Genomic DNA, 25,921 nt, shown 5'->3' with positions numbered 1-25,921 from the left:
TTTCTCATCTCTTACTCACTATAGGCTCAAATTCACCATGCAAGTGAATTGCTGAATCAAACTTCTTCAGAAGTGCTCTTTCTTTGAAGGGTTCAAGAAGTAACCTACAAGACTTAACTGAGCTTACCCAGCACATGAGTGGCAATGTCACAGTCAGTATTCTTCCTCTACATGAAAAACAGTGTAGGATTACAGAATGTATGCTGGCCTCAGAGGACATCCAAGACCTGGGTTCAAGTTCCAGCTTTACTTAGGGGTACAGTCATTCAATTCCTCTGGGCTACAGCTTACTTATCTCTAAAATTAAAGGAGTTACATAAACACAGAGAACAATCTGGTAGTTGCAAGGGAGGGGGAGTGAAGTAAGTGAAGGGTATTAAGAGGTACAAACTCAGTTTTAAAATAAGTCACAGGAATGAAAAGTACAGCATAGGGAATATAGTCAATGATACTGTAATGATTTTGTATGGTGACAGATGGCAACTATACTTATCAGTGGTGCACATTTTGTGATGTATATAAATGCCCAATCACTATGTTGTATACCTGAAACTGATACAACATGGTGTGTCAACTATACATCAAAAGTTTCTAAAAATAAAATAAAATAAATGGAGTTAGGAGATGTCCTCTAATGTTCCTTTAAATACAAACACCTAATGACTTGAGTCTTCACTTGCTATGTAATTTAAAGAAAGCTCATTCCACTCTCCTAAACAATCCCTGACCGTCCGTTTGTCCAAGCTTCTGCTATTCCCTACTCTAAGCTATGGAATAAGAAATGAAGAAAAGAAAATTTGGTCAAGGAATGTTTCCATTGCCTCTGAAACCTCGTGAAAACATTTACTCTTTTACCATAACTATGTTTTGCTAGGTTTTCCAATTAAAACAGCACACACTTATAATTAATTATAACAATCACACAATTGAAACAAAGCTTATGCAGATGAGTCTGCACAGGTATATCCAGATACATATTATTTAGTAGTTTCAACTATAAAGTAACATATTGAACTCAATTACTTACTATGTTCTATTTTGGTATTCCTTTATTGGCCTTTAGTAGAAAAAAAAGAACTTCTCTATGGTTTATTAGAGTACAATATATAAATGACTATAAAGCTGTCCTGTGAAATACTAATATTATGATTACTTGTATCTTTAATAATAATTCATCATCGTGCCTTTGTGGGAAAAGAACCTATTTGCCAACTTCTGACTCCTGAATTGAAATATCTCCTTTTCAGTAAGAGACATAATACTTAAAAAATGCTGAGTAAGTGCATCAGCTCTATTTCCTGATTATGCCAGTGGTTAATGTCACCTCTAAGGTGACAGCAACCTCACCAGCCATTGAATAAAGAACACTTCTATGTTCCTACTTCTAGGGTTCATTTAAGTAACCAAAGGTTTAATAAGAATGTCTTTTTTCTTAAAGTCTATTCTAAATACTAATATCTCCTTGAACCCTTAGATTATATAGTTTCTCAATACTCAGTTGAAAAGTGTAAAACATAAGCAATTAACCATTTATTTGTCTTTTAACAGTCAAATAATATTTTCACACCTCAGTTTTATTGAAATGATAGAATTATTTAACTCATTTGTTTTGTTTCTATTTTTGTTTTATTTTGTTGTTAAGAAAGTAGTCTTGAGTAATTGTGTTCCTAATCTTTTTTGGAGGAATTAGTTTGTAAAAGGAATCAAGTTACTTTAGTCCTTCTGTTTTGGACTATAATAAAAAGGTAACTAAATTATTTCTGGGGTAGAATCAATTCCCTAAACAAACTTAGTTTCACCTCAGAAAGGCATCCTTAGGAGAAAGGAGGGAAGAGTTTTGGTTCAAGTAAACGTTGATGAGTAAAATATTAGATATTGGTGAAATTTACACTCAAGTTCCTTAATTACTAGAACACTGGTTCAAACCCTGGTTGATGAAAAAGAAAAATCTCTTTGCTGCATTTATTAAGGATTTATAACCAATGGAGAACCAGCTACTGAAGGGCATAAATACAACTGTTAGAATTGTGATTGAGTACTTCCCACTGAGGATTATCAATGCTCCTCCTTCTGGAACATTGTTTGAGGACATGTGAAAAAAAAACATGCTAACTTTCCCTCCTCAAATCAATTCATACTTCAAACAGCTGCAGAAAGTTCAATCAGATCCTTATTTAGTGAAATGAGAAAGCAATGATCATGGCTGTTTGGAAAAGCTCCATGATTAATTGTGTTTAAACAGTCATTACTGTTTTTCACTAATGAAAGGTTATAGGTTCCGGTCATTGATAACCCACAATACAGATGAAAGCATATTCTTATCAGCAGTTCATTTCATGTAAAGAAGAATGCTACAAGATAGTTTACCTCTATCTGCATCTTTAGAAAATGACTTTGTGAACCAAAGTTGACACTAGAATCTCAAAGTGTGGAAATCGACTTTGCCATGGGGATTAAATTTTAATACACAATTATTTGTTTCCTTTAGCACAGGACTATAAATGTAAGTACGGGTATCAATTCAAATACTTAGCGAAAAGTTAAAATCTAGATTGAAGGCCATTGGGAGAAAGCAGCTGCATTTACTTCGTTAATCAACGTAAAAATGTTTAGGTAATAATATGAGAGACTAGGGAGATGATCCACTCTGATGGAAAAAGCACTGCACGGGAGATTAGAGTCTGAGCCTGGGTTATAATTATGCTTGTGCTACTTGAGCAACCTTGGGCAAGACACTTAATTTCTTACAGCTTCAGTTTTTCATCTGTAAAATCTAAGGACTAGATTTGGTTATTAGTTAAGTCTTCTGTCAAGCTTTGATTCTACTGATCTATGAGCACTCTAAGATGTTGGCCTTAAAACCCAAACAAATAATATTTTTAATATTATACCATCACCCTGTGTGCTTGTTCATTTATAAATCATACTATATACTACTCTTATGTCAAATATATTAAAAATATGACCCAAAATATTTAAAAGAATGAACTAAAAATGAATATTTTAAAGATATTTTGGAATGTTTATCAATAATTAATGTTTACCAAAAAAAGGATCAACTATGTTTCATTTTTTTTTAACTCCTGATTTAAAACACCTTTTGATAAAGTAATCCAAATATAATTCTAAGGCCACATTTTTTTCCAAGACTTAATTTTAGGGGCTGACATAAATGAAAATGATACTTCACAAAGATATAGAGATCCAGATGAAAGAAATCATTGACCAAATTTATTAACACTCATATTTTTCACTTTCATCCACTATCAACACTAACAACACAAAGGCTTTTGTTGAAATTCAAGGAAGGAAGGAAGACACAAGTTATCAATAATGAAAGAAAAAATTCACTATAGATGCTACAGACATTACAAAGTTTGGGGTTATTATGACAATTTTATGCCAATAAATTTAAAATTTTAGATTAAATTGAAAAATTCCTTGAAAGTTTACCAAAAATTACATAAGAAAAAAATAGAAACACCTCAGTAGAACTAAATATACTAAATAAACTGAATAACTAAAAACCTCCAAAAAGGCTCAGGCCCAGATAGCTTAAAAAGTGAACTTTTCAAGCACTTAAAGAAGAAATAACATGCATATTAGAAATGACAACCCTTCCAGAGAATTAAAAAGTAGAATAATTCCCAACTTGTTTTATGAGACCAATTTGTTTTCTCAGATGAAAGACAAAGCCATTACATGAATAGGTGAAATAATGTATGATCATCTCAACAAATGCAGAAGTAATGGATAGAAGCCAACACTCATTCATAATTAAAGGTCTTAGAAACCTAGAGATAGAAGGGAATTTTCTTAATTCAATAGATAGTGTCCATTAAAAACATTATGCTAAGTGTGTGATTCTGGGGTCCAGGGACTGAGTCCTACATCAGGCTCCCTGAAGGGAGCCTGCTTCTCCCTCTGCCTATGTCTCTGCCTCTCTCTGTGTGTCTCTCATGAATAAATAAAAATAAAATCTTTAAAAATAATAAATAAATAAATAAATAAAATAAAAAATTATACTAAATCGTGAAACACTGAGAACTTCCCCTCTGAGACTAAAAACAGAGAAGGATGCTTGCCATCATCATTTCCATTGAATGATGTCCTAAAGGCCTAGCTGTGCAAGAAACAATAAGAAATAAAACGCTTAAGGTTTGAAAAGGAATAAAACTTCCATTATTTACAGATGACCTGACTGTATATATATAAAATCCAAAATCATTTACAGATAAACTAGGAGTCAAAAAGTTAAGTTGTCAAAGTTGAAGATATAAAAGCAATGTACAAAATTCAACTTCTTTTTAATATACACCCCAAAATTTAGAAAATAAAGTTAAAAGAAAAATACCACACTGGTTATAAAGGAAATGATAAACTGTACTTCATCAAAATTAAATTATTTTGCTAATAAAAAGGTACTAGTAAAAAAATTAGAAAGACAATCCAGTGTAAGAAGATATTTTTAATGATTATTTCTGAAAGACTTGTATTGAGAATATATAAAAAACTATGAGTCAATAACAAAAGAACAAACAATCCCCTAAAGAATAGGCAAAAAAAATCTGAATACACACAAGAGTAGAAGACATAAAAATGGTCTAGAGCACATGAAAAGATACTCAACATTATTAGTCATTAGAGAAATGCCAATTAAAAACAAAATATATAGGCTTTTGTTGATATTTGGCTAATAACTTTATAACCAGTATGATGACTAAAATTAGAAAACTGACAATGACCCTGAGTTGATGAGGATGTGGATCATCCACCGCTGTAGGAGGAGGTGGCGGTATGTAAAATGCTTTAACTATTTCAGAAAACTATTTCAAAATTTCTCAGAAAGTTAAGCATATACCTTCTCGATGACCCAGAATCTTACTCCTAAACACTTATCTGAGAGAAATAAAAACATATTCACACATACACACAACTTGTACAAGAATGGTTATTCAAGCTTTATTCATAATAGTCCCAAACTTCAAACAATGAAACGCCAGGACACCTGCACCCCGATGTTTCTAGCAGCAATGTCCACAATAGCCAAACTGTGGAAGGAGCCTCGGTGTCCATTGAAAGATGAGTGGATAAAGAAGATGTGGTCTATGTATGCAATGGAATATTACTCAGCCATTAGAAACGACAAATACCCATCATTTGCTTCAACGTGGATGGAACTGGAGGGTATTATGCTGAGTGAAGTAAGTCAGTCGGAGAAGGACAAACATTATATGTTCTCATTCATTTGGGGAATATAAATAATAGTGAAAGGGAATATAAGGGAAAGGAGAAGAAATGTGTGGGAAATATCAGAAAGGGAGACAGAACATAAAGACTCCTAACTCTGGAAAACGAACTAGGGGTGGTGGAAGGGGAGGAGGGCGGGGGGTGGGGGTGAGTGGGTGATGGGCACTAAGGGGGGTACTTGATGGGATGAGCACTGGGTGTTATTCTGTATGTTGGTAAATTGAACACCAATAAAAAATAAATTTATTTAAAAAATAAATAAAGTTACATTAACAGGAGAATGAATGAACCATGTATAATCATACACTGGAATACTGCTCAGGAGTAAAAAAGGGAATTTGATACACAGAACATGAATACATCTCCAAAACATGATGTTGAGTGAAAGAAACCAGACACAAAATAGTGTGTACTGTATGAGCACATTTATTTGAAGTCCAAGAACAAGCAGCACTAATATAGAATGATAGAATTTAGAATGTCTAGGATGGGGATGGAAGGATAACTGGAAAGGTCATGAGGGGACACTCTAAAGCTGTGGATGTTCTCTATCCTACATGGAGTGGTCGTTCCACAGATCTTGACAAAACTCATCAAACTGTAATTGAAGATCTGTGCATTTCATTGTATCTATAACTCAATAAAAAAGTAATTAAAAGTTACAGAATAAATATATAGCTAATAAACATAAAAAATAATGAATATAAAGGAATAAATCTAACTACAGTGTTTAAGACGTCTACCCAGACAATTACTGCTGAGAGAAACTAGAGAAAACCTAAGTACATGGAGGGATAAACTGTGTTTATACTCTGCTACACAGGATTCTAAAATAGTAGGAAAGGATGAATTACTCTAAATAATGCTGAATGACATGAAAAAAGATATAAATTTGAGTCAGTTTTAAGCAGCAAATTAAACTGAAGATTAAAATAACTAAAATAGCTGATAAAATATTTTTAAACTACTTTAAAATTCATCACTAACTCTATCAAAAAATAAGAATATCAAAGTGAAGTTAAGAATTGCAGAAATTATTATAGTACCAAGACTGTCCTTTGTCCTAATGGCTTTTGTTAACACTTGAACTTCTGCTTTAATTACTGAATTGTATACAAATGACAGGAGATGAAGTCTAGGGCCTACAGTAAAAGTGATGCTAAGTCCAAAAGTTACAAAACATGAAAGAGCATAAAATATGATGAGGTTCAGGACACACTCTCCCAAAATATGGCACACCTTGGCATATTGAATATTTCAAGTTGAAGGAATCTGAGAAACAGTAAGAAAGGATTTTCTTACCTTCTACCAAAGCACTATAAAACCTTCATTTAAAAAGTTCCAGCTATAATTAGATGGAAGGAGCACCCTTGTCTTCAAAGACAGAGGGACACTGAGAAGAATCTGAATGAACAGGACTTTCTGTTTTCCCAAGTTTACTACACTTAGCTCACACCCTTTTTGGTCCTAACACATTTTCCCACAACTCTCTACTCTTCATCAAACTGAGCAAAAACAATTCAGATTTAATCACTCCTCCAGGTCTTCATTTCCTTTTGAAAGCTCCCATGCTTACAGAAGGGAAAGGACAGGACTTCATAAAAATCTGCTTTTGCTCCTTATCCCACTTTCTATTCTTGCCAGGACCTGCACCCTACTTCACACATGCCTCAGAATGTCCACCTTGTAAGGGACAAGGAGTTAATGATTTCTCTAGAATACATAACATCTAAGGAAGAACCAGGTAACAGTGACCTGAGGAAGCCATCATATGCTCATTCCAGACCAAGGCTCTAGACATGTCAATGCCAAGGCCCCTGGCTCCAAGGAATAATACTTGGGCCTTGGCCATTGTTCAGATGAATTCCTGGGTGTCTGAAGGGACATGTATACCAGGCCCCAAACAAAGACAAGACTCCCTCTTTTCCTTTCTGAGTCTCCCAGAAGCTCCACTTGTATCTGTTCTCTCCATATCTTCAATAAACTCTGCTCTCACTTCCTGCAGGCTCATATTTGATTTCCAACCTATGTGAAGCCAAGGACTCCCTTGGCTACTCCTGCGGGACCCCTTTGAGTCTTCAGATTTGGCTTGCCTGCATCAAAGGAGAACTTACAATAAATCATTTTTGTATGTTTTTCTCTTCTTAATCTGTCTTTTACTACAGTGGCCCCCACCAAAAGCCTAGAAGAGTGGAGGAAAAATATATTATTCCTCCTCTACAGATATTGTGGTTGAAAACCATCAGAAATAATAAACAGCAAAGTAAATAAAAAAGCAGATTTAATATATATCTAAATGCTCAGAAATAGAATGAAAATAACAATGTTTAATATATTTAAGAAATAAAAGGGAAACTTGAAAAATAAAAGAGCAGAGAGCAATCAGATTTAAGAACAGATTGAATTAAGAACCAAATAAAATTACAGAAATGAAAATACCTATAATAGAAAAATAAAACTCAAGAGATGAGACTTCATGGAAGAGGGAATTATTGAATAGAGGAGAAAAGTATTCAGAGAAGTTTGACAAAGACAAAGAAATGGAAAAATAAAATAGAGGTTAAAAGGAAAATAATTGGGGCACCTGGGTGGTATACTCAGTTAAGTGTCTGACTCTTGGGTTCAGCTCAGGTCATGATCTCAGGGTCCTGGAATCAAGGTCCACATTGGGCTCCACACTTAGTGTGGAGTCTGCTTGAGATTCCCTCCTTTGCTCCTCCCTACCCCCCACTTGCATTCTCATTATCTCTCTCTTTCAAATAAATAATTTTTAATGTTAATCTATTATTTAAAAAGGAATAAATAATAGAGTAATAATAGACTATGAAACAGAGTAACAGAGTAACTGATTGGAATTCCAAAACAAGATAATAGAAGGAAGAAGAGCCAATAATCCATATGGGGAGAAAAAATTAAACACAGTCCCGGGATCCCTGGTGGCTCAGCCGTTTAGTGCCTGCCTTTGGCCCAGGGCATGATCCTGGAGTCCCGGGATCGAGTCCCATATCAGGCTCCCTGCATGGAGCCTGCTTCTCCCTCTGCCTGTGTCTCTGCCTCTCTCTGTGTCTCTCATGAATAAATAAATAAAATCTTAAATAAATAAATAAATAAATAAATAAATAAATAAATAAATAAATAAATACAGTCCCTACCTCACACATATACAAATATGAAATCAAAGATCAATCATCAATATAAACAAAGGAACTACAACTATTACCCTTCTTAGAGTAAACATAGACCATGTTTGTGATCCTCAAGAAGGTAATGATTTCCTAGCAAGAAAGCAAAAAGCATTAATCTTAAAGGAAAACACTGATAATGTCAGCTTTATCAAAATTTAGAAGTTCTGCTGATCAAGAAATATGAGAAGGCAAACTACAGACTAGAAGAACATATTAACAATACATTTATCTGACAAGTGATTAGTATTCACAATATCAAGTTATAAAGTACTCTTACAAATTAATAAAAGAAAAAAAACAACTCAATAAAAAATGAGCAAAAGACTTGAACAGACACTTCATTAAAAAAGATATATGAATGGCTGTAAGCACAGGAAAAGGTGCTCAACAACATTAATCATTAGATGAAAGTTAAAACCACCAGAAGATACAGCTTTACACTACTAGTATGTCTAAAATGAAAAGACAATACTATGTGGTAGCAGGAAAAGAAAGACAACATTGCATTTATTGGCAAGGATGTGAAGCAACTGGAAGTCTCACGCTTTGTTGGTGGGAGTGTAAAATGGCACAACTACTTTGGAAAAATTCACCTTCCTGATGTGTTATAAGCTATGCTTTTTACTTTCCTCTTTTGGGTTACATGGGTCAAAACTTAACCCTTTTTGCTTAAGCTAGTTCAGGTTCAGTTTGTCTTGCTGGCAGCCAATAAATTCTGACCTACAGTAAAAGATTAGGTACATAGATAGTACAACTGGATATCATTCCGCCAGGCAATGTGGAACTGGGACTTAACCACAGGTCCTTAGGCAAGGACTTGAACTGTCCTGCTCAGATTGGTATCCACAATGCCAGCAACTCTGAACTGTGACGGAGATGGCATTTGTTGCTTTTTCCTTGGCTGTGTACTTGTGTTTTCTGCCTACAGTGCCCTTCTGATGCAGACAATCTGGGTCAGTAAACACGAATGAGTAAAAAAGAAATGAGAGAGAAATGAGAAAAATCATGAAATAATAAATGGCAGTATTAAAATATTCATTTAAAAAACAGCTTTGGAGACTTGCATAATGTACATGCAGCCTACACAACTATAAATTAAGTATTAGCAAAAACAATGTATAATTTTCATGATTATGCAGACTGTGGCCTTCAAGAAAATGCTGGTGGCAATAGACACAGAACTACATTTAAGTCAGATATTAAGTAAGACATTTGCATATTCTAAGGATTAAGGCAACTGGATCTTACATAGACTGGTTGGCACATATGAGAATGTTCCGAACTGGGGTTTACATTTTTTTTTTTCATTTTTTAAATGTTAGACAAATTCAGTAATAAATCAAATGGAAAACCCATGGTGTATTAAGTTACCTTCAAGTTCCATTTACATATAAATAATGTTAAGCTACTGGTGTGAATTCAGGGGGATGTTTCCTTCCTGACAGTTGTTATTGCTCCTGCTTTCAAGTAGTGGAGAAACCAGTCAGGTGGGATTTATATCTGGCTGAACATTACTTTTGTTGGAGACATCCATTCTTTGGTTCTTTGCCTTGTGGATCTTAGCTTACTCAAATGCAGCCAAAACAACCATTTCCTCTTTTGCTTCACCCTATTCCCCATCTGACCTTTCTTGACATGTAGGACTCTTAACAAAGAATAACGCATACCTGTGTCGTAATGCACAAAAAGTCTTTTGCTGTGACTGCCCACAGTCCGTGGCTCAAACTCCACTTCTAGTTGCATGGACTCTCCCACATTAAGAGTTCCAACAGATGGCTCTACAGAGAAAGGCCTGCAGTACACAGGGAGACACACTATCAGAGCACATTGGTGGCCAGGGAAGAAAGAGAGGGTACAGGAGTTCTAGTTCTGCAGACAGCTCAGATCCCACACCACAATTCAGTGACGCAGAAGTAAAGTGTACATTTCCCCCCAAAGTGAAAGAACTTTGCTTTTAATGCTAAAATAGAAGTTCTAGAGCAGCAAGTGTAAGAGAAACTTAAATGGTATGGTAGTAGTCTTGTTTGTGTCCTTGCCATTCAGCCATTCTTTTAACATTTGTTGAGTGATTCCAGTAGTCAGACTTAGAACATGTATGCAAATACTGTAATTAGCAGAAGAAAAGTACCTTGGAAGGGATAAAAATCAAGTTTTGTGACAGTTCAGAGAAGAAAAGTTTTCATAATGGAAATATCTATCAGAGTCCCAAAATATCACACAATCACATAGGACAATTTGAGAGCAGTTTAACTAAGGCTCTACTTTATTTTTATTTTTTATTTTTTTGCTCAAATATAATAATTTTAATAATGTCTTAAATATTTAAATTTTTTTACATTTTTTAAATTGGAGTTCAATTTACCAACATATAGCATAACACCCAGTGCTAATCCCATCAAGTGCCCCCCTCAGTGCCCGTCACCCAGTCACCCCCACCCCCCGCCCACCTCCCTTTCCACCACCCCTTGTTCGTTTCCCAGAGTTAGGAGTCTCTCATGTTCTGTCTCCCTTTCTGATATTTCCCACTCATTTTGGGTGAATATAAAAAATAGTGAAAGGGAATAAAGGGGAAAGGAGAAAAAATGAGTAAGGCTTTACTTTAAAAAAGGGGAAGGGGAACTACAAATGATACAGTCCCCCAGGGTTATAGACAGCAAAGCCATTACAACCTCTAGGCCCAAAGAGACAAGGAGGAGTTGCTTTGAACTTCACAAGAGTCCTATGAGAATGCTGCTTTACGAGGAGCAAGGAGCTTTAGTCAGGAGAGAGAGTCAGCTCCAATGGCCTCACAGGGAAGACACTAAGGGGAAAAGCACCCTGACATCATATTCTCCATATCTGATCACCTGCTGGGACTCCCACAGGCTGAACCCACCCAGAAGCCAAAGGCATGGGAACCTATTGACCTATGCCATATAGGTCAGCCTCCTGAGTGATAGCAAGCTGCAGAAGAGTGGAGAGCATTTAGGAAGGCAAGCTGGAAACAAGTTTTGTGCCTTGAAAATAGAATTTGGACATGTAGACATGATGGAGTGATAGGGTAGTTTGGAAACAGGAAATCATTTCATTTAGTTTCCCTGGAAGGAAGTGGTAAGTGAGAAGCTGGATCTGATCATGAGGTATCTTAAATAACTTATGGAGTTCTTCCTTCTAAATAGAAAACCCAGCCCATTTAATTATTTTCATGGTCCATTTCACTTTTCTTAATTGCTAGTTTTTCAAAGTAATGCGTTGTACAATGTATCTGGCAGGCTAAGCTGTTTCTGATTATTTACTTCTATCACAACTATTTTTTAGTTTCATCTCTTAAATCGTCCCTTAGTTAATGAACGAATGTCAGAAAGCCTAAGTTTTCTTCCGTGAGGGTACAGAGCTATGGCAAGGGTAGCACTTAGTGGTACCTGAGATCATCACTGCAGGATGTCCAATGCTTCCTACCAAGGGAAACTTTGTTTTCTCTGGGGCTCTCTCTTTGGATCTCCCTTCACTTTCACTTCCCATTCCTTTGTCCTTTTCCCACACCTATAGCACCCATCCTCCAGGGAACCCCAGGCATTGCTGTAGAGGCCTATGGGGTAGTGATCACTAGCCTGAAGCCAACCAAAAAAGTTCAAAACTCAGTTCTGCCATGACTTTGGGACAAGTCATTGAACCTTCAGTCTCCTGGTCTGCAAGATGAGGGTAAAGACAGCACCTACTCCATAAGGTTGTAAGGAGAACTACAGGAGTCGATGCAGGTAAAGAGCTTAGAATAATGCCTGGCACGTAGGGAGTACTAAACTAATGTTTATTATCATTTCTGTTTCTCATCACTGGCAGCCTCTAGATGGATGACAAGCCTGAGGATGATTTTGGGTGTTAAGATGAGTTTCAGTTTTTATCATTCTCCTCTCAATCCTTCACACTGCTCTAAGGATACTGTAAAAAAACATACACAGGTCATAACACATCCATCTCTAGTTCAGACACCTTCAGTGGTCCTCATATCCTATGTAATAAAGTTCAAAGTTGCAGGCATTTGAGGTTCCACACCATCTGCTACCAATTAGATTTTGTGTTCTCATTTCTCATCAAACACATACATCTGTACAAGTGTTCCACATACCTGTTACATTCCAAGTAAGGCTGGGGAAGAGAAAGGGTGGAGGACTCTGCTCGCTTCACTATAACCTCGTCTAGCACTACACCACTCTCCCTTCCAAAACACTGTGCCCCCTACACAGACATTCCCCAAACACTAGTGCCACACAATACTTACCATTTTCCACAAGTTGTATTTCTTCCAAAGTCACTTATCACTGTCCAGACTCAAAGCCACCTCTCAACTAGAATCTTCCTGGATTCTATCTTGTTAATAAAGTCTCCTTCCTCTCAGAGGCTACAGCTTTCTTTTTACTTCTCACTTCAGTTCACCTTGGACTATAGTTAGCTTTCATGCCTGCCCCTGTCAATAGCTACAGACTCTTGAGATGACAGGAAAGAGAAAGCAAATAAACTGCCACAAGCATGGATTCCATACTGGGCACTACACTGGGCACCTTACTTATGCCAATCCTTTTAATCCTGGGAGAAACCTGCATAAAAGAGGTATTGTTATTTGCACTTAAGATATGAGAAAACAGATGCTCTGAAAGGGCAGGTGATTTGCCCAAAGTTACCCAACTAGGTAGTGGTGGAGCTGGAATGGAAGCCTGTGTTCTTTCTGCCTGCCCAAACCAGCCCTGAACATGGAAGCCACCTAGTGAGATGCATCTTTGTGTCTCTCACCCCATGCATAGTTCTTTACTCACAGAAGCCTCTCAGAGGAGTTTTTTATTGAATCACAACCAGCTTTCAGAGGGAAATAAAAAACATCTGTAATCATGAAGTCATCTTTATAACATCTTGGTGGAACAGAAAAAGAGCAGACTTTTAGTATCTCAAGAATCTCTGCTTCCTGAGATGAAGGTAAGTGATCCAAAATAAGCAGTCTTATAATTCCTTCCTCTGTCATGGCATCAGTAAGAATGTAAAGAAGTGAGATCTGGGCCCAAGTTTCCTGACTTTGGGAACAAAGTTTTAATATTTTCTTCTATTTTTGCCTCCCTAGTTCCTGATATTTTTCTTCCTACATGGTGCTTTCATTTTCTTTTCAAGCATTTCTTGGTTGTGAAAGAATGGTTTTGAAACGAACTGGATAATGTTACACAGCAGAACATAAGCTAATTTGCTATGGACAAAGAGACCCTTCTCTAGGACCTCCAGAAATCCAAATTCTATACAGAGGTAACAGATACTTTTCTATTGTGCTCCCTATTGGGATTTATGTTACACTAAATTTCTTCAGTAGTTGAAAAATCACCTGAGACAACTATTGCTACTTAGAGCTGCCTAGGCTTTCTCAATAAATCAGAAGTTAATTGGATAGAGTGTGTTAAGTTCTGCTGCTTAAACATTGTCTATAATTTGATTTTACAAGCAGACAGGCTGAACTGGCCAGAAAATATCAAGTATCAGAAAATGTTCTTAACCAAGAGGCATTGTTTCTCAAGGGTCTAAGACTGGCTCTGTCTACCAAAATATTTTATTTTTATATAATTTCCTCATTAATATTGAATGCTTGATTAGGAAGGGGACTTGGGCTCATGAAAAATCATGAGTCACAAGAAAGATTTTGAGTTTTTGTTCAATCCACTATAAACTGCTCTTGAGAACTGAAACTCTCCTATCCATATGAATTGGTATTTCAGCAGAAGGCCAAATATTGGCTCTGTTATATTAAATATGGAATTTAATATTAGTATGTTTTCTTCAGACAATCTTTCTTATTAACTGATTCTTGACATGGGGTTTTGGATTTTTGAGATTGCTTCTTAATCTTCCTTCTAAAATTAATCCTACTTTAATAGTCAAAATTATTCTGGTACCTACTAGAGTTTTAGGTCAAATCTGTAATAAACTTGAAGAGTAATGGTTTATGTTCTCTGTATATTTTATAGCACACTGTAACTCCTTTTATTAGCGTAAAAAACATTATGCCTATTTTATAGTACTTGGAGCATTTTTTTATTTTAAATTACTGTACAGGTTTATAGTTGTAGCTTTGCTTTGTGATATACTGTTGGTTAGGCATCCTATAAACATTTATTGAGTACTTGTTTCTTCTACGCACTATATTTGATGCTGGGAAAATAGAAACGAAAAGAGATGCAACTCTTGCATTTTAGAAACTCACATTCTAATGGAGGCAACAGACATATATAAGGAACATTTTAATTTTTATGATTTATATGGACCTAATCTTTTATAAACTTAACTATTAATTCAATCGTTATTTCAGTGAAAAGAATACAATCTGTTTTTTAAATAATTTCGTGTGAGATGCTGTGTATTAACTCTAAAAGTGATGAGAGTAAGAGCAGACCCTGGGTTTTTTAACTCCAAAATCTCACAGTGTGTCCATTGCTCTACTGTATCTATTGGCAATCATATTACCTGAAAGAGTGGTCCTCACCTCTGTGAGGGCAACACGATCAACTGTGCATTTTTTTTTTTTTAAGAAAAGGACATTTTTCAGGGCATCTCCCCCAAGGTTCTGATTCAATACAATTTGGACACAAGTTCAATCATGTCCTTTCTCATTGTAGCCAGCAGGTTTCTCAGTTGCAGACAACAGAAACCAACTCTGGCTAACTTAAACAGAAAAGAGATTTATTGGAAGGATTTGGGGGTAGCTCACAGAATTGATGGCATGGTTGAAAAACATGCATTTTATGGAAAGAACATAAAACTACTCTATATCATGAATAGATATCTAAACAGGAAAGCAGAAATATTTGCAAACAGGGAATTCAGTTGAGAGATTGATAACACAGAAGATGAGAGAGATGAGAAGCACGACTTAAGATGATGAAGTTGCTCAGGGATTAGTAACAGCAGTTATCCATCTCCACCCCTGGGCTGAGACAAGACGAGGAGGAAGTGTTATCAGACCCTGGGGACCTGGCAAAAGTTGGAACCATGACAAGCTAGGCCAAGAGGAATTTGAACCCTAGAAGAGATGCAGCCACCGCCGAGGACTCTGCTGAAGTTAGAGAGGGAGGAGGAGAAACGCCCTGGCTCCTTGCTACCCTGAAATCTCCTTTTAGTGCCCCCCAGTGGTCAAAACCAGCTGGAATCCAGCCTACTGAGACTCCTAGGAAAGCTGACTGCCCAAAGGTACTGAATAGAGCCTGGGAAGGGCAAGGAGTGGATCCCAGGGTAAGTAAGCCCAGAACCGGCCCATGTTCCTTCTAACCCAGGTTTTGCTGTTTACTTACTGAGGGAACTTGGATAAGTCATTTCCCTTCTCAGGCCTTATTTCCTTCATCTGCAAAATGAGAATGTTGGACTAGAGTTTCTAATGTCTTTATGATTCCTGGCTAGTCCTGAGTTGGCTCATTGTTTTACCTTGGAAGTATTTGTATATTAGGAGGGGAGTCACACTCATAGTTACATGGATAGAAACGTTTCAGATCTTTTCCTGCAGCTTCACACCATTAAACCTATGACATGATTTTGTTTCACTTTTGTATGAATGTAATATATAATAAATTGTCGTTTCTATGTAGCTTTTAAGAGTCAGCCACAGTCCAGGAAGATATCCTGCCTGTACCTGTTTTTCCACCTTAGGTAGATTTTCTTTTTCATAAGAAAAACATGAGTATAACAGGAAGTTTTTAATGTGTATTATGGAAAGTGACTGTGGGAGGCCTTTTTTAAAATCAAAAAAGATTTGTTTTTTCTTAAGTCATGGTGAGCCAGTTAACTTGCTTCCTTCTCCTTTAATCAAACTATGTGAATTGCACCATGAGAATGACAAAGGCTATATATAAGCACTTAGGGACAAGGTCAAAAGACATTGATCTTCAAAAGAACTTTGCCTTTGCTGGTTGATTTAGCTAAATTAGTTCAGGGGTCTTGCTTCTGCCTGGGATGCAGAAAGCTAGAAAGAGATTGCCCACCCTAACAATGAAAAAAAGCCAGGCAAACACAAAATCACAACCTTTCTTGGACCATTCAGAAAACAGATATTGCAGAGCAAACAAGCAGCCTGAAATCTAAAGATGGACAATCCCTCTGCCTTCCAGGAAGAGAGAAAGGTGCAGACTGTCTTAATTGTGACAGACAGAACTTACCTATATGCAGAAGAAACAGCAAGAGACAATGAAACAAAAGAAATATTTGAAGAAAAAAAAAAAAAAGAAATATTTGAAGAGATAATTGCTGAGATTTTCCAAAAATAATGAAAGGTCTAGGAAGCTTGGAACTTCATGTAGAATGAAAACCAAAACTAAACAAAAGCAAAACAAAATCCTTAAAAAACAAAGACAAAACCCATGCCTAGACATAGCTTAAAGGACCTTTGTGATTACACTGGGCCCACCCAGATAATCCAGGATAATCTTTCCCATTTTAAGGTTATTAGTAACCTTAATTACATCTGCAGCCCAAATCCCCCTTTGCCATGTAGCATTTCACATTCACAGGTTCTGGGGACTAGGACATAGACATACTTGGGGAGCCATTCTGCCTACCACACTGGCAGCTCTTCTGAAGAAACAAATAACAACAACAACAAAAGCTACTTGTTATATAGCATTTTTTATGTACCAGCAGTTTGTTTATTTATTTATTTTTAAAGTAAAATCTACACCAGCATAGGGCTTGAACACAGGACCCTGAAATCAAAGGTCATGTGCTCTACCGATTAAGCCAGCCAAGTGCCCCCTATGTGCCAGCAGATTATATTCATTCATTCATTTTTTCCTCACAACCTTATGAAGTGACTACTACACTTTTTCCCATTTTTTCAGCCAAGGAATGTGACATGTGAGCCAAGGAATGTGGATGGCCCTAGAAGCTGGAAATGGCAAAGAAATGGATTCCCCCCTGAAGCCTCAAGAAAATAATACAGTCCCACCAACACTTTAATTTTGGCCCAATGGGGCACTTTAATTTTGGCCCAATGGGGCAGCCACCAACACTTTAATTTTGGCCCAATGGCTCAGCGGTTTAGCACCACCTTCAGTCCAGGGCATGATCCTGGAGACCGGGGATCGAGTCCCATGCCAGGCTCCCTGCATGGAGCCTGCTTCTCCCTCTGCCTGTGTCTCTGCCTCTCTCTCTCTCTCTCTCTCTCTGTCTCTATGAATACATAAATTTTTTTTTAAAAAAGTCTTTAAAAAAATAAAATAAATAATTTTGGCCCAGTGAAGTTTCTGGTCTACTGAAATATCAGATGATAAATTTCTGTTGCTCTAATCCAGTAAGTTTATGATCATTTGTTACATTAGCAATAGAAAACTGATATAGCCAGTTATAAAATTCTCAGTCAAAACTCATATTTATTAATAGATTTCCGTGGGCCAATCTGTGCTAAATAGAAAAGTTTGTGTCAGCATTTCAGAAAACCACCCATACCCAAACCCAAGGTTACTCAAAGGTAACCTTGAATTTTAGCTTCCTCTTGGATTGAAGAGGAAGTTTGCCCTACATCAGTGAGGTTTCTCAGCCTTGCAACTGAAGATTGTAAAAAGCAGTTCCGCTCTGACTGCTATTCTAGCAAATTACTTTGTGCTGACTAGATTTAGCTATAATCAATCAAAAACAAGAACTGAAGGAATGCATACCTATGGGTTTTGATGTGAAACACAGCATCTTTGTTGCCAATGTTTCGTACCAGCAGAATCTTCTGAGTGCTGTATTTGACAGGGCAAGTGGAAAAATTCAGCTCATCGGGAAAATCTAGGATGGCTCGTGCACCTCTAGCTTTGATAGGCACAATAAACTTTTCTCTTTCAGTTATACAGGTCAACACATGAGCATAATCCTACAAGAGAAGGGTACAATCATTATTTGTGGAGATGCCAACATGATCAAGATAACTGTGCAAGAAGTATGGCCATATGCCAGCTATCTTGCAAAACAACTTAATGTATTCTATGAAAACTCCTCAAGACAATTATAGATATACTTTCAATGAGATACTCTTTTCTGAGAGAAAGAGAACAGTTAAAGTGTTAAAACATACAGGTCAATGGAGAAGCTTACGCTTCATTTTCCAGATACTAGAGAGCTGGGATGGGGGCCAATCAAGGCACATTCTTCTTCAGATCAGAGGAAGTTCACACTAGTTCCTTTATATCCTCCTCCTCCTAAACCGTATTCATCTTTCAAGCCATTAGATTAATGAAAATTTATGGTCTCCAATTTACGGTATCTTTAAGCCTATTCTCTTTGCAATATGACTTTGCAGTGTCTCCATCATGAGTAGAGTCTATTTCTCCATCCCATGCTTTGACCAACGGAATGTGGTAGAAACTATGCTATGCCAGTTCCAAGCTGAGACCTCAAGGAACCCTGCCACTGCCATGTAAATAAATACTATCCAGCTTACTGAAGGATGGGAGCCCAAATGTCCCAGCCAGGACCATGCCAGACTAGCCTACAGCCCCAGATATGTGAGAGAGCCCAACCAGCATGAGCACAACTGCCTACCCAATGCATGAGTGGACCCAGTCAAGACAGGCTGAACCAGGGTCTGGTAAGCAATAATGTTCATTATTTGAAGTCAGTGGGCTTGGGGGTAGTCTGTTATATACAATAACTAACTGATACATAGCTCAGTTTAAACTTCATCTCTTGAGCAAAGCCATCACTGACCATTCTATATAAAAATGCTGAGGTCTAAGACATGTATCTTCCCCAGTCTGGGGTTTAAATGCAACATAAATGCAAGCCACCGTTTGTGTCATTTCATAAGATAGAAAAATAGAACTCTTATCCTTGATATACCAAAGTTAAAAAAAAAAAAAACTCTCACCAACAAACAAAACTAGACATAAAAGTACAGTATTAATAGTCCTCTCAAGAATAGACCAGAAGCTCACAAGTTACTATGAAAGGAACTTGTTATCTAAAACAGGCTTTTATTTTAAGTTTTCCCATCATTTAGCTTCAAGGCAGTATTGGTAAATGTAAAGTCCACTTGGAACTTAAATTTCCTTTCAATTATCATGTAGTAAATGGTATTAAATTATGGAGGTTTTTAGAAAAACCTTCTTTGAGCTTTAGGCATACAGTAGGAATGGGGATGTCTGACATACAGATTGACATAAAATCTGGCCATGCACTCAATCTCATGCAACCCACAGGACAAGTATAAAGCAATGGTCTCCTCGATTAGTTTATTCATTCAACCACGTTTACCACGTGTTCAGATACTAAGTACTGAGCTAGGTGTGTGAATACACTGAAGCAGAAAACACAGGCATGGATCACTTCAAGCTTACATAATGATGTACAGAATGAAAAGGTAAATAAAGCACATCTAATATACAATGTAATATATAAATAAACATAAAGATAAAATCACCAGGGATGCTCACATGACAGTGCCTTGTATACCCAAAGTCTGACTCCCTGAACTCCAGACTCATACCCAGCTACCCAGTCAGCACCTCACTGGGTGCACATCCCAAAAGTAAACTGATCAATGCCTGCAGTTGTGCACAGATGCCCTGTCAAGGAGGAATGGGGACTGAAATCCAGCCCACTCTGCTGTCTCCAACTGCATCAGCCCAGCGGGGGAGTCCTTTCCTCTTGCCTACAAAGACTCTACAGTGCCACTGGGGGTCCTGCTCATGGCCCTCCCCCGACCCTCCATCAGTTCCCCCTCACTTCCTTCCCGTCTTGGTACCACCATTCCAGTGGCCTGTATTTACAACCCTGGAAAGAGGCATTCTTGATTACTCTATTTCTCAATTTCTTACTATATTCTATAGGACCGACCTTCAAAATATATTCAGACCAGCATCATTTCTCACCATCCCTACCCTGCCAACCTGACCTTAGCTGCTCCAATCTTCCTGGGCTTAGTGGACACAATTTCGACCCTTGCTCCCTTATAGTCTATGTTCCACACAAGGGCCCAAGGGATCCAGTTAAAATGTAAGTCAGCTCTGGATGCTTCTCAGTTCAGTCTCCCAGGCTGAGACCTGGAGACTGTGAGTGCTACAGCCTGGTGCCCTGTTACCACTCTGGCCACAGCTCCTCTTCCCACTGCTCACTCTGCTCCACTAGAGGTGTCCCTGCTGCTCCTCAAACAGGAACTGCTCCACCTGCAGAGCCTTCCAACACTTTCTGTGCAGAATACATTTCCTTTAGTCACTCACTTAGTTTGCATCCTCACCTCCTCAGGACGTGGGAAGGCATGCTGCTCACTGAAGCCTCTTCTGACGCCCTATTTTAAACTTAACCCCTACTCCTATGCCATCACACCCCAGTCTTTCCTCCTGCTTTACCTTTCCTGAGGCATTCAACATAATCTATGTTTTACCTATTTATTGAGTCCACTATCTGCCTGCCTCTAATATTTCCAAGATCAACAGGGACTCTGCCCATCATACTGACTTCATATATCCAGTGCCTAGAACAGGGCCCAGTACATAGTAAACATTCAAAAAAGATTGGCTGAGGACAGGAAAATAAGTAACGCAAGGTTGGACAGGAGCAAGTAGTGAAAAATGAGGCATGAGAAGTGGATGGAGAGTGATGGCTTGCTTTTTCACACGGCATGCTTGGGAAAGGCCTCCATGAGCAGTAACATTTCAGCAGAGATCTGAGCAAAGTGACACCTGAACCACGTGTGGCTGGACAGTCTTCTGAGCCACGTGTGACTTGGACCCAGTGGCCATAAGTCAGGAGAGGTTAGAGACAGGGCAAGGAGGTAATAGGGGCCAGGTCACACAGGGCCTTGTAAGCCAGTTAGGCCCTGAAGATGGTCAAAAGCCTGCTGATGCTGAAAGCTGCTCATGACAGCTGATTTATGTTTTATGAAGATCACTAGCTGCTCTGTAGGCAGCAAACTGCAAGCAGCTAAAATGGGAAAAGGTAGGCCAGTCAAGAAGCCCCTGCAGCATCCAGGCAGAGAGGCCAGTGACCTGGCCTAGTGTGGTAAATGCTTCATCTAGCATTTGCTGACTTGTGAGTACTCCATAAATGCAAGCCATCATCATTAAAATGTTGTGTAATGTACATGGGAAAAACTCAACTTGTGCTTACCTGATTGTTAGGATAATAATAATGATAATCCTGGTGATGATAATAATATAAGATAATTTCAGAAAGCAATCAGGGCTTTGAAGAAAATAAAAGATGGTAAGGTTATAATGTTGGAAGGGGCTGCTTTTGGTTAGAACAACCCAAGAGGCCTTCCTGAGGAGGTGACCTTGAGATGGAAACCTGACCAGCAAAAGGAGCCAGTCAGGCGACATCTAGGAATGGAGTATTTCCTGGCAAGGAGAGTTGTAAATGTAAAGGTCTTAAGGTAGGAACAAATAATACAAATTAATGGACAGTATTCATGAAATTTGTTAAAATTGAGTTGTTGGACTCTTAGCTCTTCAACTGATTCTGGTTTCTAGATGGTAATGCCAGGCTCAAAAAATATGCTAATCACACATGAGCAAGTACAAGTTACACAAAGCATACTTGATCCTAGAAAACCCCACAGCATTCACCGAAGAAACAGTCTAGTCTGATTACAACAGAATCCTAAAGAGATAAGTACTGTTTTCATTTTTTCTTAGTAGATCAAACCCAGCAAGCAAAGATTTGGTTGGGAATTTGGAACTGGAAAGCTTCTGGCACATGTGGAAACTTAATATTACCAAAGGCTTTGAGAGAAAGAACAAAAGATGCTGCTGAATCCAGAATGAGAGGTGATCCCAAAGTAATTTATCTTATTCTATTCTATATTTACATATTCTCTGTTTTGTTCTATAAGAATTGAAGATAGTTTAAAATAGTTTAGGGGACTAATGGAAATATTCACAGAGATGTTTTCAAACCGTTCCAAAGTTAGGGCAGCCTGGGTGGCTCAGGGGTTTAGCGCTGCCTTTGGCCCAGGGCGTGGTCCTGGAGTCCTGGGATGGAGTCTGGCATCGGGCTCCCTGCGTGGAGCCTGCTTCTCCCTCTGCCTGTGTCTCTGCCTCTCTCTGTCTCTTTGTGTCTCCATGAATAAATAAATAAAATCTTTAAAAAAAAAAACCGTTCCAAATTTCCATATGAGGAAGATGTGAATTTTGATCTGAATTACATTATTTTTTTCATAATCAATTCACATACTCATAAAAGAATATGAAGAAATTATTTAGACGACTGCATTAAAATGTATTCTAATCTCTGAAGTTCTACATTCAATACGACTATATTAGATTATGTAATACACAATTATATATTGCTCTACTGGCTTACAATTAATTCAGATGTAATGCCTGCGGAGGCCTGCCAGCCTTCAAGCTAAGCAATTACTTTAGTTTATATAATCCCTTCCACTGTATTTAGATTCAAAGCAATCAGGTCACCATTTAGAGCCAAAATATTTATTCCAGGCTCTTTCCCCTCTACTATGAGAGACTTAGCCACGAATTACTATCTATCCTAAAATGTTATCCTTTATAACAATGCTCACCGGACGAAACATCCAGTCTACTTTTTGTCCATTAGCTTTCCTTCCAAAACATCTAGCCCCCAAACTTTAAAAACCAGAGCAGCAGAATATGAAAATGGCAGATTTGACTTTCCGAGAAGTGAAAAGAATGAATCTTGATTTTATATTAGCTCCATGATAGAGAGTATACACGCAATAATTCTGTCCTTCACAGTCTCAGGCAAAGGAAAATGGTGTTCTCTCCTGCAGCCAGTGGCTCTCCAGGCATCCGTCAAAGGCAAGTGTGGTCAGTGGGGTTAGACCCTCACAATCCTCCTTCCGCCTTTCCTTCACTTCTAAACCTGATGGAAGCATGGCTCACACAGAGTAAAATTAGAACTAGATTTGATTAGGACTCAGTGAATTTAATATCCGGTGTCCTGGGAAAATGTTAGAGATTCCCTAACCAGTTAAAGTATTATATAGTATCTTTTCAATTCAAAATTCATCCCTCAAAAGGGAAGAATCAGTTCTGAAGTCCTAATCATTTTGAAAACGCGACTGGTCAGGCGTTGTGGGTCTTATCTTCTGACACTCTGGCTCTCCAAGTGGCTCAGCTAGAGACTCAGCTGGGTTCTCAGAGTGAAGGAAAGAATATTACTCATTTTTAATATCTTTATTTGGGTATTAAACTCTCAAGAGTTCCTCACAAAGAGAATTCCCAACATTCTCGCTAGGCTTATTATAAAATTATATTTATCAAGTCCAGAATGCTAAAAAGTAGCGACAGAAACTCACTGAAGATATGAAATAAAATGGAGAGAAACAAGAAAAAGTTAATGTCTAATATATTCGTGGCACAAGAAGACATCTGAGCCCTTTATATATGCTTTTGCTTTTATCACCTGGAGGCCATCCTCGAGTTGAAGAAACTTCCTTAGATTTTCTTGAGATTAACTTTTCCTTACTTATGTTACTCAATAAATATCTACTGCATGCTTCTTATTTGCCAGGCACTGTGCTAGGCCTTGGAGTGCCAGGGGTGACCCAAACAGACTTACGGAGGGCTAATTCAGGCAGGAAGGAGACAAAATCCCTATCAGAATTTTTTGCCAACAAAAATGGTTGATTGTGAAAAAAATATGGTTGATTGTGTAAGATTTTGTGTTATCTACACTTGAATTAAAAATTCTGGCAGTATAGTTCATTATCATCATACATTTAGATAACATAAAATACATTAACATTTTTCTAGTCTTTTCAGACCAGAATTTTTAAATTTCATAGTAGCAAACCAGGAAAACTATTTTGACAACGTTATATATTTTCCTAAAACATAAATAAGCAATAAAGTTGATCTTTAAACCACCACGGTCATATGCATATGACAATTCTATAGTAAATAGATGCTTTCTTAATTCTTTTTTTTTTAATTTTTTATTTATTTATGACAGTCACACAGAGAGAGAGAGAGAGAGAGAGAGAGAGAGGCAGAGACACAGGCAGAGGGAGAAGCAGGCTCCATGCACCGGGAGCCCGACGTGGGATTCAATCCCGGGTCTCCAGGATCGCACCCTGGGCCAAAGGCAGGCGCCAAACCGCTGCGCCACCCAGGGATCCCTGCTTTCTTAATTCTAAGGAAGCATCCAGTTTTGCTTTCCTACAGAAGTCTAATATTTTTCATTCTCCTTTTAGTAGTAAAGATACAAATTTAAAAGGTCAAGAAAAGTGCCAGGCTCCAGAATTATACAGTGTTATGATAACACTGACTATCGTACTTCCACCGCATTGACATACACTAGGATTATTAGATTAATAACATATCCAGTCATTTCTTTTTTAAAGTCTGTGTGACAAGAAGAGATAAGGACAGCCAGAGTGAATTTGCTGCACCTGTTATCTGGGGACTTGGCATTCTTAACAAGTTAAATCCCCAGGAAGCCAGATTAAAAGATGACAGGGAAAAATGTAAATTACATTATCATCTTCGACATGCTAATATACATGGGTGCTGAAAATCCAATTGAAAGGGGACTGGCTTATTAAGCTGTGGCATGCTACAATTTACATATCTCGCCCTCCAGATGTGAGGAGGGTAAATGAGAATGGAGTGTGCTCAGATCAGCAGGGGATAAGGAAGAAAAATACATATGTACGCTGGCTATCAATTTGGCCAACTGAAGAAAAAGTGACACAGTGAAAAGACTGGCTTCTATCTCCTCTAAAATAAACCTGGCTCCGCTGTCACATTCTGGAGCAGCACGAAAGACTAGCTGGGTATTCTGTACGTGGCCCTGCTGGCTTTCCAACAGTGAATAAATGCAGATGCCAGGACGACTGGAAAAAACTCATGAGAGTGGCCGGGCCCCGCTGGTGGTGCAAGTGTAGCAGGATCTTTGTAGAAAAGGGAGATCAAAACAAGTAGTAGGAGTTTCCTCAAATTCCCACAATCCATCTTAGACAAGCCAGCCAAAGGAAAAATCTCTATGGTTTAAAAAAACAAATTCTATAAATCATGTTATAGCTGAGAGTCCAAATCCAATACAAAACGTTAATGTATCCAAAATTGGCTACTTAAATTTCTCACAAGTAGCCATTATTCTCACTTGTGTCTCCTCATATGGGCATGTGGCCTTTGATAACTTTTAAATACTTAGCAGAAATAGTGAAATGATCCTCAACTTGATTTTTTTTAAATTAGGGGTTTACCAATAGACAGGCAGTGCTGGAGAAATGGAAAGGTAAGAGGGAATAAAAATGTGAAGAGTAAGAAAAGCAACTACAAAATATAGCCAAGTAATAACCCTTAATAGGAATGTTAGCATTTCATATTTATATGGTAAATACAAATATGCTAACATACGTTTCAATTCTTTATTTGCTGTATAGATAAACAGCAATAACATTTTTCTCTTAGCTTCTGAGTAGGAAAAGTTTAAAATATACACAATGAAAACAAAAGAGTTTAACAAACCCTATGCACCCACCACCCAGCTTCAACAAGTATTAACACTCTGCCATTCTGGCAACATCT

At 37.7% G+C, this 25,921-nt stretch overlaps 1 protein-coding gene and 1 long non-coding RNA gene across 7 annotated transcripts in view; one reads left to right on the top strand and one right to left on the bottom strand.

The window, feature by feature from the left end:
* Positions 1–25,921, bottom strand: part of HYDIN (HYDIN axonemal central pair apparatus protein) — a 383,131-nt gene that overhangs the window by 262,660 nt on the left and 94,550 nt on the right. For 5 of the 6 annotated variants that reach the window (XM_072817829.1, XM_072817826.1, XM_072817838.1 and 2 more), the window contains 2 exons: positions 18,086–18,285; positions 10,103–10,227 (listed from right to left, as the gene is read on the bottom strand). In XM_072817829.1, coding sequence (XP_072673930.1) covers positions 10,103–10,227; positions 18,086–18,285 — 325 coding nt within the window. Of the gene's footprint in view, positions 1–10,102; positions 10,228–18,085; positions 18,286–25,921 lie in introns of those variants that run through there. The other variant, XM_072817847.1, reaches the window with a different exon arrangement.
* LOC140624476 (uncharacterized) lies at positions 13,240–17,656 on the top strand. Its single transcript, XR_012023954.1, has 3 exons — positions 13,240–13,382; positions 15,563–15,674; positions 17,270–17,656. It is a non-coding gene; the product is annotated as an uncharacterized lncRNA (long non-coding RNA).

The sequence above is a fragment of the Canis lupus genome, chromosome 3, assembly GCF_048164855.1.
Source record: "Canis lupus baileyi chromosome 3, mCanLup2.hap1, whole genome shotgun sequence".
In the NCBI taxonomy this organism is placed as follows: Eukaryota; Metazoa; Chordata; class Mammalia; order Carnivora; family Canidae; genus Canis; species Canis lupus.
Note: the sequence above shows the minus strand (reverse complement) of the source record. Positions and strands in the feature narration are given on the sequence as shown.